This window comes from Osmia bicornis, chromosome 4, assembly GCF_907164935.1.
Source record: "Osmia bicornis bicornis chromosome 4, iOsmBic2.1, whole genome shotgun sequence".
NCBI lineage: Eukaryota > Metazoa > Arthropoda > Insecta > Hymenoptera > Megachilidae > Osmia > Osmia bicornis.
Window position 1 is genome coordinate 10,407,170 of NC_060219.1, and position 13,836 is coordinate 10,421,005.

Sequence of the window (13,836 nt, forward strand, 5' to 3'; positions counted from 1 at the left end):
CCTGTGGTTATTATTTCTCATCATCCCTTTAAATTATCCCTGTTCTATATATTTTAATTTTTGTAAACTCTAAGAAACTAATTGTCTCCAACTCGATAAATCGGAAGACAAGTAGTTTGTTATTTTCAAAATAAATAGCCCAGGAGATCTACCGACTGCTGAGCGAGGTGAAAACTAGTCAGTACCATTGCGACTGCCGAGGTGAGCGGATCTATTTTGATTTCATCCCTCTTGTGGGCCTCGGCTCACCATATCTATTATTTATTATTTTACAAGAACGAAAAATTATTATAATAATTATTTGACAAACTTATATTTTGAGAAGACCGCCTAGAATTAAGTATTTTTAAAGTTCGACCACTGCGCCATCTATACAAAAGCGGCGGAAACTACTCAACAAATTATCGACTTCTCGACTGAACTTCCGAAAGTCGGTAATCGACCCTTCGGCAGTCGGTAAGTTAACGAATAGTTTGCGCCACTTTTATATAGATGGCGCAAAGGCCGATGGCTGGGGTGTTAGGGACCCCGAAGCACGAGTGATACCCTTCATCCCAGCATTCTTTCCACCCCTACATTCTTTCCGTCCATACATTCTTTTCATCCCTACATTCTTTTTATCCCTACATTCTCTTCAGCCCTACATTCTTTTCATCCCTACATTCTTTTCATCCCTACATTCTTTTCATCTCTTCATCCCTACATTACTTCCATCTCTTCTTCCCCTACATCTCCACATCCCTTACATGTCTGCTTCCCTTGCATCCCAGCATTCCTCACATCTCTACATCCCTTACATCTCTGCATTCCTCACACTCCTGCCTTCTTTATATCCCAACATCCCACTCATCCCTGCATCCCTTACTTGCCCGTATCCTTTACATCCTTGTATCACATATATTCCTGCATTCCATACATCCCATTACCTCCTTGAAATGGAGTTGAAATTTTTGTGGCTATAAGGCCTGCCATTTTATACAAATTTAGTTCCTTTTTTCGCCATCAGAGGGCGCTGATTCGACATCGAAATTTTAGTTCACATTTTTGCCGCCAGAGGGCCAGAAATTGAGCAAGATCTAGTTCCTTTTTTCAAAACCAGAGGGCGCTGATTCGACATCGAAATTTTAGTTCACATTTTTGCCGCCAGAGGGCCAAAAATTGAGCAAGATCTAGTTCCTTTTTTCAAAACCAGAGGGCGCTGATTCGACATCGAAACTTTAGTTCAAATTTTTGCCGCTAGGGGGCGCTATTTTTTCGAGAATTTCGCGAAATTCGTGCAAAATTTTGGCCCTCTAGCGGCAAAAATGTGAACTAAATTTTCGACATCGAATCAGCGACCTCTGGCGGCAAGAAAAGGAACTAAATTTTGTAAAAATTTAAGTTGAAAATTATTTTTCACAAGATTTTACTTACCTTTACTTACCTTTACTCGAAGCCGTCTTTATAATATATTTATTATAAGGGATGCAGAGATGTAAGGAATGTAGGGACGAAAAGTATGTAGGGATGAAAAGAGGGAAGGGATGAAAGAAATTTAGGGATGTTAATAATGTAGGGATTTAAGGGATGAAGAGATGAAAGGAATGTAGGGATGAAAAGAATGTAGGGATGAAAAGAATGCAGGGATGTAAAGGATACTGCGATGACCTTGGCCTATAATGAGGGATAAAATTATATAAATAACTGGAAAAAGTAAAATAAATGGAGTGCTCGGCTGAGAACCAGAAGAGGAATATAATCATAAATGTTATTCCCCTTCGATGAGCATATTTAATAAGCGAAAAAAAATAAATGAAGTAAATGAAATAAACTCTGGAGAAAAATTATACTGGTTGTGTCCTCTTCATACGGACCTGATATTATCCAGGGGTGTTAGGGACCCCGCTGCGACAATGGTGCCCTCTGCGAACCGATCTAACATCATATTGGGGTATTAAGGACCCCGAAACACCGATTACTATCTTTGCATACCAATTATATTGCATCCGGGGTACCAGGGACCCCGAAGCACCAATGATTATCTCTGGCTACCGACATGATATCATCGTGGGGTGTTAAGAACCCCGAAGCATCGGTGACGCTGTTTCCCGACATTTTGGCATCCGGGGTATCAGGGACCCCTAAGCACCGACGATTCTTTATACCTATATTATATTGTCTGGGGTTCTAAGGACCCCGCAGCGACGCTGAATCTGCATACTAAAATTATATCGTCACGGGGTTCTAAAGACCCCGAAGCACCGACGATTCTTTATACCTATATTATATTGTCTGGGGTTCTAAGGACCCCTCAGCGACGCTGAATCTGCATACTAAAATTATATCGTCACGGGGTTCTAAAGACCCCGAAGCATCGACGATTCTTTATACCTATATTATATTGTCTGGGGTTCTAAGGACCCCGCAGCGACGCTGAATCTGCATACTAAAATTATATCGTCACGGGGTTCTAAAGACCCCGAAGCACCGACGATTCTTTATACCTATATTATATTGTCTGGGGTTCTAAGGACCCCTCAGCGACGCTGAATCTGCATACTAAAATTATATCGTCGTGGGGTTCTAAAGACCCCGAAGCACCGACGATTCTTTATACCTATATTATATTGTCTGGGGTTCTAAGGACCCCGCAGCGACGCTGAATCTGCATACTAAAATTATATCGTTACGGGGTTCTAAAGATCCCGAAGCACCGACGATTCTTTATATCTATATTATATTGTCTCGGGGTTCTAAGGACCCCGCAGCTTCGGTGATTCTGCATACCGACATTATGACATCTGGGATGTCAGGGACCCCAAGGAAGTAGCGAAATATAAGATCTAGAAACGAACAAATAGTGAAACTCACTTGTTCGAGCTAGTGATGGGTACGACCGGATCTAGCGAAATATAAGACCTAAAAACGAACAGGAAGAATAAATTTTCAAAAATGTTAGTATTATATGGTATTATATCGGTATACCCTTCTCCGATAGATCGTGCTAATATAGCCTAGTTCGGAAAACCAATCGGTAAGTTGTTGAATAGTTTGAGTTATTTTTGTATAGATGGCGGTGCGATAGTAAATAATAGTAGATACACTCAACCTACTCTTCAACGTCCGAAGACAGACTGATGCACTTCGGCGCGAAACGGGTGGTATATAGGGTTTAGCCCTCCATTCCACCCGCATTTACAGGAAAGGAAATTGGAAAAATTAAATAGTAACTCACGTGCTTTTCTAAAATGATTTATTCACCAAGACGCATGAAATGAATACAGGTTTGTCAAACAATTATTTTAATAATTGTGCGGTCTTGTGCTGATTTTGACTAATTTCTAAAGAAATAGAATTAAAGGGAGTCGAATTTCTGTTTTTAGTTTCAAGTGCGTGGTGTAGTAAGAGGGACGTAAAATAGGCACAACTGTCATTCCGACTGTGCTTTATATGTACATACATGTCCACCTAATCTCAGCTGGGGTGTCCGAGACCCCCCAAATCATTATTCCTCGAGAACAGAGGCATATCCTGTTTTTTTGTACCTAATTTAATATTTTGTACTAATTTAGTATTGTAATTAAATTGTAGCTAACGCAAGAGAACTGATTACTTACCTCAGGATATGCGTTAGTTACCTGAAAAAAAAATGAATTGCAAAAACTTGAATACAAAAGACATCTACTTTTAATAGATATATTTAAAATTAATGGTCACGGCCAATCTCGGCGTTTAGACAATACACAACACTGCTCCCACGGTACAGGTCTTGCGTTTACTTTCCTTTCTCAGGTAGAAACAGCTGAGTTATTATTTCAATACCTTTTTTTTGTTCTTTTCTTTTTTAAAACGAATATAATATCTCGTGAATTTGTTTCGACGCTGCTTCAACAATCGGTGCGCGAACATTTAAAACGGTCGAACCCTTTAGCGACTGTAGGACGTTCGAACGAAACCCCAGAGAACAATTTATACGAGATTAACGATTCGATGTACATTTGCCTTTTCATTTGATGTCAATACGTGTGTAATATATTGCACCTGTGACTGATCAAAACGACTACAGCCATTTATCGAATTATCTTAACGAGCATGTGTTTAAGAATGATCTATAACGATGTCATCTGATCGTCTGAAAAGGGTTCGCGGTACGCGGTTAAGTATGCAAGTTATTATGATCGTTGGCAACACGCACTAGAGGACAATGATTGCAAAAATTGTAAAACATCCGAGGAAAATTTTCTGTAACGAGAATGCAAATTTTCGTAGACATGCTCCTCCTTCGAACTGCCCCCCCTATCACCCTCGTGTTCTTCGTGCTATCTGTCCTATATGTATGTCTCAGGCATGTTGACTCTATAATTAGGTACTTATACGAAACCGTATCTAACATCACCATTTGCAAGGCTCTCTCCGGGTCACTTAACGCGCATGCAAAATCGCTTGGTAACGTCCCATTAACACGTTCCTCGTTGTATACACGCGACAAAGAAAGTGTTCCTTTACGTAAATCACACGGTCGTAGGTACAAGTCGGGGCCACGCACACGTAATTCCTAAATATACAATACAGTTTCATTTCTGACACACACATTTCCGTTACTGTTATTCTTGCTTCCATTCTCTGTTTTATCTGTATCGTTCACATTTCAACGGAATTCTACCGTAATACACATTCGGTATGTATATGTACACATTGTGGTAACAGTCTAGGTTCCTAAGGCTGCTAAAAGTCTCACTTGTAAGGGCTCGCCCATAGAAAAAGGGGCGAGGATTTCTGTTTAAAAGAGTTCGGGTTTCGACGAAGGGAGAAAACGTGAAACGTCTTTTAACGTGTAATCTAGTAAATCACTTCGTATACAGTGGCTTTCTTGTCACCGGATCCGGTCACGATGTACTTGTCGTCGGCGGATATGTCGCAGCTCAACACCGACGAGGACTCCTTCGACTGGAAAAATAATTAATACGAGTTATAAAGTGTTTTCGGAGTATAATGATTTATTTAAATAAACGCTGTAAAGCTCACCTGAAATATCGAAGCGCCGTACGGCGTACGCCAGGCGTTTAACAGATTGTCCTTGCCAGTGGAGACGAACCATTTTCCGCAGGACGCGAACCGCAACGACAAGACGCAGGACTCGTGTAGGTGCAACTGATATTTATCAGACTTGGACGCGTGAAGTACCTCGACGTTCGAGTTTTCCATGCCGACGGCGAGCCATTCACCGGTCGGACAATAGCCCAACGAAAATATTTGCGAAGTGAAGTCGTGCTGTTGCAATTGCCTGCCTTCCCTCAAGTCCCAAGAACGCACTGTATTGTCCAGCCCTCCGGTCCACAATTTCGAACCGTCGGCCGAGATGTCGATACAGGAGGCGCCGTCGGTGTGCCCTTGGAACTGTCGTACCAAGATCTCGTTCTGGAGATCCCATACGGCGATGTTACCGTCGCTGCAACAACTGAAGCAGACTTTCGAATCCGGCGAAATGGCCAAAGCGTAACAGGCCGGAGCGGACGACGTCAATTCCGCTTTGATCCTTGGCGTCGGGCTGGCCAAGTCCCAGATGATCAATTGACTCGCCTCTCCACCGACGATCAGGGTTCTGCAGTCTGGCAGCAGTTTCACCGATCTGCGTTCAAAGACAACGATTAATCGTTGAGAAAAATCGGCGACGACATTTTATTCCACGGAATTAGCATCCTCGAAAAGGCAAACTCGATTCTTCAAGTAAATTGATCGTGATTGTCGAAACGTTAGTGGCATTAAAAAGACCGGACAGCCTCGAAACGTGCACGTACGCGAAACTCACCTAATATAATTGTCACGTTGCAGGCAATCCAACTGCGATACGTGCTTGATACTGCCACCACCTCCGTGCCCGATGTCCCAGACTTTAACGCACCCTTTACCGCCGGTGTAGACGTACTTGGTCGGATTCGAGATCGTAACAGCGCATACAACTTCGCCGTGAGTCAAGGTATTAATCTGACGCGCGTGACGTGGAATTCCTGGTCCTATCAGAGCGTCCGTGGGGAATGGTACAGGCTGCAGTTGACCCTCGCCGTTCATATGGAACGAGTACGCTCTGCGATGGAATGTTAAACATTAATGGCTTTGTCCTTACGTAATGGAACGCCTTCGATTACTTAAAAGCTCCGTGCTGATCGAAATGCGAATACCGAGACGATAACGAACGTGTCCCTGGTAATCGACATTTTAATAACGCGAAGACAACGCCCAACAATTAAAAGGATTTTTTCAATTCCACGTAATTTTCAAGTTAGAGTGAAATGATTCAAGTACGTACGGTTTGCCACCCGGTATATTGCTTAATCCGTTGCTCGAGGGTATCCTTACATGGCCGTCGAAACCGAGCTGTAAAAGTACGCACCATGTTATTATTTACATTAACAACGAGTGCATTGTTATAAAAAATGCGCAAGAGCGATCTACAGTGGAATATCCTATTCGACAATCGATAAAATGATCTTAGTAACAAAGTTACGAGTAGCTAAAGTTTCAACCCCGAATCCTCGAAACAGCTGAGAAAAACGATCGACAATGAAATACCATGGAAGTCCTTGCGTATGGTAAATTGCTGTACGGCGAAGGCGATTGTGGCGGCTCATTGCCGCGGGACGGCAAACCCTGATAACCCTGTGGTGGTGTTTGCTGCGACGATGGCGGATGATAGACTCGCGATGCCAAGGGCCCAGGGATTCCGCCCATAGTTGGGGTACAACTGCGCGACCCCCTCGCCGCCGCCACAGGTGTACCCGGCTTGTCGATCTGCGCAAGAGGTTCGTTCCACCGATCCGGTTTATTATCGTGTCCAATCAAAGAATGGAATTGTAAATTTCACGCTTGACTTTCGCACAAAAAGCAACGAGACACATCGATCCTTGTCGCGGCCGTAAGCGGCCGCTTCCGGTTCAGCGATTTATCAGGGGAACAGGCAGCCGTTAAACAAACCATCGGGCATTGCAAATTTTCCAACAATTCCATCGATCAATAGAATCCCGAATTTTTTATGTAAATTAAATAATCTTAAATAATATTTCTCGACCCGTTCCCCATAAGACGCTAATAAATAAATTTCCTCTAAAAAGTTTTCGATCATTCAGATATTTAATTATACAATTTCGAAAGGATATCGCGAAAACTTTAGAGGTTTTATTTCAGACATGCACACTTTTGAATAAATCATAAAAAGAAATGAACAGAAATGCAAAGCAACTCTACTTGATCATTGAAATCTAATGAATGTAATTAGCAGAGAAAGGGAACCGGACCGATTAGTCATCGAATAAGCTTGCTATCCGCGAGATCTTACATCTTTACTTTTCAGAGACGGTGTGCTACGCGCGGATGAACTTCCGCTCCGCGAGGGTGGCCTGTCTTTGACGGACGTCGAGCCAGCGCCGGAAGTCGGCCCCACGTGTCCTGGAGCGCCCAATTTTTCTAGCGTTCCGTTTTCACGCGGATCCGAGTGTTCGCCATTCGCGTGCGGCGATGCCGCTTCCTTTCATTAAAAACAAATGACAATTTCTTTGAAAAATTGTCACGGTTAACCATTCTACACCTCCAATTAATAATCGTGTCAATTCCGAAGCTCGTATGGATTGTTAATAAAAATCGTCTTTAATCGTCAACGCTATATCGGTATAAAGAACCAATAATTTCCTTCGGATCATCGATTCGATGTTACCTCCGAGGGGTAACCACAAGCCAGCAACAGAATTGTTTTAACCCGGAGGAAAGATCTCGGATTTTCATCGAAAACCCACACGATAGCTTCCCGCTAATCAATTCATCGCTAGAAAAACGAAGGATAAACTGACCTCGTTCGCGACGTCCACCACCAAGTCCTGATCGCTTTTCTCTCCGTCGCTGTCCTGAAAGAAAATGATGCTTCCGTGAGAAACGTACTCGCAATCGATGGAAAAGAAAAATACTTATTTTTACACAAAGTAACACCCTTTTTCCCTGGTAACCACGAATCGTTGCCGCGCCCAGTATCTCCATCGTAACTTGGATGATAGTTAAAAAGAGACAGAAACTCGACCTATATTCCAGGCGCGTCTGACTAGCAGATGCATCTTCAGAGACATATTATTAATCTTGACACTCGCACGCTCTCGAAACGTTCTGATTGCACCGGCAACTTAATGGCCAGGCGGGTTCGACGAGTGCACACAAGCCGCAGCGGATCGAGAGGTTCGCGTTTGCACGCGTGTAAACCGCGCTGCACGTCGACGGATGTAAATGCGCCTCGCTTGGCCGCGCGGTATTTTCGCAATCAAGATTCTACGTGTACCTCGTGGCGTACGTGGAGCGTGGAAAATTCGCTCGATCGTTCGTCAATTTTGGATCTCGCCAGCTACATACCTGCCATCTTCGTTGCACACGCCGCGAAGGTAATTAGTTTTTCATTAAAAATTTTTGAAAATCTACAATCTTCCATTAACTTTATAGCGAAAATATTGCCTGGATCGTTTGATATAATAAAATGGGAAAAATAAGCGATTTAAAATATAAATATCCTGTCATCTTTCCGTACAAAGAACGAGCTAACGATAGAGAAGAACAAATAGAATTCAGTAGAAATGGAACAGGGGCAAACAGAGGGACAGGAGCGGAGCTAATATATTACCGAATGCCATGGATAATGTACCGCAACGAAAGCACAGTTTGTGGCTCATGTATCTTTTATCATGTGTTTACCACTTATTTCCGAGTTTCCAGCGAACAGATCGTTGTTTGCATCCGGTTTCATTGTACGGCGTACGTCGTTTTTAAAACGACCACGACGAGCAACGCGATAGCGCCGGCCCTCTGCCGTTTTGTATGCATAACGTTGCAATCTTTCGTTTCGTTTTCGAAGAACGACCCCCGGTCGAAAACATTTTTCGAAACTTGCAAAAGATGTTATCGCGGACGAGGAAAAAGATAGAGGAAAAACGTTTCCCTAAATATCGGTCGGTGTTGAAATTTTCAACAGCATACGAAACGACGTTACGTGACGCTACATCTTCCTCGAAGGTTGAATAAGAAATTGAATGCGGTCAAAATTCGTAGACCAGTGAAAATTACATTTCACAGAATAATAACTATCTATGTACATACATATATATATTATAAATAAACTTAAGAGCTCCAAGTTTTATTACGTCAATTTTGACACGATGGAAGTCTTGCCGGAAATGCTATACCCTGAAGGATTTCAGTGCTCGGTGTTCCAGTATGCATCAGATACCTGAGGCATCCGAAGTGCCTGAAGAACTTGACGTGGCCAAAGTACGCGAAGGTACCAAGAGTACCTGAGATATTTGGATCATCTGGAACGAGGGTATACCGAAACCCTACGAGACTAAAGTGCTTCGAGTAAATTCAGTATGTACCACTAGTACCCTGTTAATAATACCATAGGTAACGTTAACTGTATCATCATTAAACGTATCGATGATAAAATGTAAAATTTAAATAGGATTACTTTATTTTAATTCACACAAAAAAAAAAAACAAATAAAGATTTTTATATTTTACAGCCACCGTACGTTACCTGGAATATCGTATACGTTAACGTGACGTGGTTGGAAAGTCTGGAAACGTGCAACAGCGATTACCACCACAATCGCGGTACACGCATGAACCGCGCTGTTCCACGTAAGACGATAAACAACACCGAATACCAGGGAATGGTAAATAATGTGCAGAGCCAGGGAAGTGCAATTTGTAATTCACGTATCTTTCATCGTTTATTTACCAGTTATCGCTCAGTTTCTACAAGCAGCTCGTTCCTGGGTCGCGACCAACCCCCGTCGACGCGGCGGGCACGTAACGAGCTCAAAGCAGGGCACGCGGCAGTTGCTATGTTATGCGCGTGAAATGCTACAACTGCTTCCATACTGAAAGCTTCTGCTCTTTCGTCTGTAAATACCGCGTGCTTTTTGCCTGTGTACATATATATATCGATGTTCTATAACCTGAGACACATATCCAACGAGCTCGCTTATATTTTGAAATTGTAATGCATTCAAAAATGAGGATGCAAAATATTTGACTACTTTGTCTAGGACTTGTAAAATAAAAATTTTTCCAAACCGCTCTTGTTACTCCGTTTCATTTTCTCTCAACGAGCAAGTGTTTTAAAAGGTTGTTTCCTAGCTTGATCTCGAGCGGGTCAAGAGGATGCGCTGAAAGAAGACGGATCAGATGTCAAGGGGCGATTAATAATTCGCCAACGTTCCGTGGTTTATATCCTAATTATCGTCGAGTTGCTGATAGCGCGCGCGGCACGTTCTTTGTAATCCTCCCACCCGTCGCCTTACCAGCCGCATACAAGCGAAACTCAAAGCGATAGTATTGCCTTCCTAATGACGTAATATCGTGTACAACGCCCATCCATCCATTACGCGTCTGCTAGACCGTGTTGTATATTGTATCGGTGGGGAAGGTGTTGGTGCACATGCACCCTGTACCAACGCGCCAGCAGAAACCACCTGTGTGCGTTCTTCGCTTCGAATGATTTACAAAAACTGCCCCGGCAAAAAGGGTACGCGAAATATGAAATACTAAAGAGGTAAACTTAAAATTTAAATATTGCCCTGTAACACAAATCCCTCGCGAAAAAAGAGACTCTCTCCCCGCTGTATTCCTTTTATCCTGAAAATCCGTAATTTTAACTTGAAATGAGAAATATTGCGGTGGAAAGAAACCGGTGATGTATAATATTTAACGCGAATAAAATGGTATTGTAAAACGATACTGCGAACTTACGTTACAATCTAATACACCGAATATTAAAAACGTAATCTTCGTTTCGAATCGTATGATTTTAAGTAAAATATCTAACAGTATCTATAAAAGAAAAAAAAAAAAAAAACGATGAAACGCGCTCTGAGATTCACACGAAAGGAATATGCGGCACGCTCACCGTTACGTTTCAACTGGTGAACGGGTGATTCCGTCGCGATCCATTTCCGACAAGGGTAGAAGTGGTGGTTCGAGCTGCTAGGGACACGCAATAAATTTGTGTACGGGCGATGAGCGTGTGTAAATAGGAGACAGTGTGGTGGTATTGATTTCAGTGGTATTACTCGGCCGGTGGAGGGCGCTCAAGGATGGAGGAAGGTGGTTCGAGGAGGATGGAAGAGAAGGAAGTAGAAGGAGGACGTGCACAGTTAAGAGATCGAAGAACAGAGAGGGTGGTAGTAAATAGAAGATGAAGACGAAAGTATAAGAAGAAGGAGAAGAAGAAGGAAGAAGGAGGAGGGTGTCTTCCACCCCTTAACCTGTTCGTTCTAGCGTTAAATATGATACAAATGTTATCATCCCTTCTATTCTGTTCTCCTTCTCCAATCCGCCCCTTGTGGTACGAACCACCAGCGACGATCTTTCTTCTTCCTTTATCCAATAGTTTCCACCTTCCATCTTTCTCACCCTCTATTTTCGTTCTCTTTCGTTGAAACGAGAAGCACGGGTCCAACCTGAGCCGCTTTCTCCGTCGGCTTCTTCCCTCGTTTAACCCAGCATAGCGGGGATGACGGTATTAAGGGCAGCTCTATTATTCGACCACCCAACCACTCGACTCTTCGTCTCGAGAATCCTCGAATCCTTTTTTTTTTCTCTCCTTCCTCCTCAATCTCCCTTTTCCGCCTGCCCTTCCTATCCTACCCGTTTCACTGTCTCTTTCACCCCCTCTATCCTCGCCCTTCCTCGCCCCGTCGCACCGCCGCCACTCTTACGTATACAATGTTCACTGTATTCTTCGCTGACTCTTCTTCCTCCTACCCTTCGTCCACGTTACCATTTCTTCTTTCGGCTCCAGTGTAAACAAACGCACGAGCGCAAAAGAAGAATCGAACCTTTCCAACGATTCTTTTATTCCCCCTTTCTTTCCCTCCACCGGCCTGGCTCTTCGCTGACTTTAGAAAAGTTAAACGCTCGAGCATGACCAGCGAACCGATTCCACCACTTTTCCGCTGGAATAAAATTATCTTGACGAGAGGGCTGATACTGGGTGATTAGCCGCGAGAGAAGAAGATACTCGTTTAACACTTCAGATTTATGAATATATTTCTCTGGATCGGTTTCAGAAATTTCGGCTGAAAGATGCGCACGGAATGTATTGGAAGACGAAGGGTAACTAGTGGAACGTCGAATTCAACGATCGGGGAAGGCGAAGGGGGGTTCTTGAAAATTTGTAGACGAGTTTCTCTGTTCGAGCAGCTCCGGGATTGACTCTTTCTCCTCCGGTTCCTCTTCCCGGCAGGCGATTCTTAAGGAAACGCAAACGAGCAAAACAAGCGACGAAAAGTTTCCCCAACGGTCGGCCATTCTTTCTCCTATCTCTGCATTTACTCGCGTTAACTTTAGCAAAGTTAGAGAACAGCGACTGTGTTTAAAATACCAGCGTGGCATCGGCTCTCGCGATTCTTCTGCAGCTTAATCGCGTATCGATCGACCGAGGCAACTTTCAAGATCAAAACCGGACAAAGTAAACTACGCTTATAAAGACGCGACGCGAATTAAAATTCTTTCTCATGTTTGATAGTTTAATTTGCAACACCTCGTTATTTCACGCTGTAGAACCCGGAGAGAAGACCTTTATTCTGTTTGATCTCTCGTCTTCGACTAAATGGCTTCAACCATGTTTGCATAAGCCGTTGAAATTTCTCCTTACCTACTTCGACAGACTACCGCACAAGCGAGAGTCAATTAAATTTCAAGATATATTCATATTATTATGATATATATTTCTTCCAGTTTCTACCATAAAACGCGCTTGATCTTCGCAAGAAGTTATCTCTGGAGGAAAGGAGAAACTTTGTCACGAATCGTCCATATTTTCATTACTCAAAAATTCTACCCTTAAATATTCTACGATTATCCGCAGAATTCATGGGAATCATTAATTTAATTTAATAATTAAAAAATGAAGAAAAATATTTTATTTTTATATTTCGTTCCGATTGAACTGCTACCCTTCGTATAATCACCGCATCCATCCCGAAGATGGTCAAGGGAAGCATCCCTCCCCGAGGATTAATCCCAACCGAAAACCACTTATTACTCGATACTTGATGATAGCACGCGTGCTCGTTTCTCGGGCGAAATTAAAAGGGAAACATTGAGAAGGTAAGACACAGGATCGATAAGTGACACTGCGCTTTTTATATTTCCGCCTGGGAGAATGGAAAGAGGGTGACAGAGCAAAGAAGGGCGGTGAATGAGAGGGTGGGTGGTTAGCGTTCCAGGTCCTACAACTTTTACGAGACAACTGCTTTTATGTGTCGCAGAGGGAAACGCGACTGGAAACGTATTAAAGCTATTATCTTGGCTGAAGAGGATCCTACCCCTTGGATGGTCGAGGGAACGGGGTGGGAACAGGCTGAAACCGACGTTGACGAAAGTCTCCGGAACGTTTACTATCGCGTTAAAAAAGGAACAGGGAAGAATATGATGTATTTCAAAAAAGATTCTTTTAACTATTCAAAATAATTTAGAGACTTGGATATTTTTTTTTTCTACGTCAATTACACCCTTGCACATGTTTCCTTGATCAATTGTTTGTGTGTAATTTTTACACAGGTGTCACGATTAATAAATTACATCGAAGGTAACAGGTAAAGTTGGAGCAACAGAAGAAAAGAGAAAGACAGTAAAACGCATAGGATACGAGCGAAAGAGAAGGTGGCGAAGTAAAAGGGTCGAGGCCGCAATGAGCCGAGCTTCCACGCTTCCCCTAATTACATTTTCATACGAACCGTTTTCCCCTTTATTTTCTCCTGTTGTCCTACCACCATTTTTCCCGGAGCCAACTCAACTTTCCCAGGTTCCCGTTTCCCGTCAACG

General features: G+C 42.9%; 1 protein-coding gene across 8 annotated transcripts in view; it reads right to left on the reverse strand.

Moving 5' to 3' along the window:
- Positions 1-3,661: 3,661 nt before the first annotated feature.
- LOC114876701 (protein groucho) overlaps positions 3,662-13,836 on the reverse strand; it is a 61,688-nt gene continuing 51,513 nt past the window's right edge. For 6 of the 8 annotated variants that reach the window (XM_029188485.2, XM_029188505.2, XM_029188478.2 and 3 more), the window contains exons 10-16: positions 7,821-7,874; positions 7,313-7,501; positions 6,550-6,768; positions 6,287-6,354; positions 5,789-6,064; positions 5,005-5,608; positions 3,662-4,926 (exon numbers count right to left, since the gene is read on the reverse strand). In XM_029188485.2, coding sequence (XP_029044318.1) covers positions 4,819-4,926; positions 5,005-5,608; positions 5,789-6,064; positions 6,287-6,354; positions 6,550-6,768; positions 7,313-7,501; positions 7,821-7,874 — 1,518 coding nt within the window. In that variant the 3' untranslated portion in view covers positions 3,662-4,818. The remainder of the gene's footprint in view (positions 4,927-5,004; positions 5,609-5,788; positions 6,065-6,286; positions 6,355-6,549; positions 6,769-7,312; positions 7,502-7,820; positions 7,875-13,836) is intronic. The other 2 variants (XM_029188522.2, XM_029188530.2) reach the window with 2 other exon arrangements.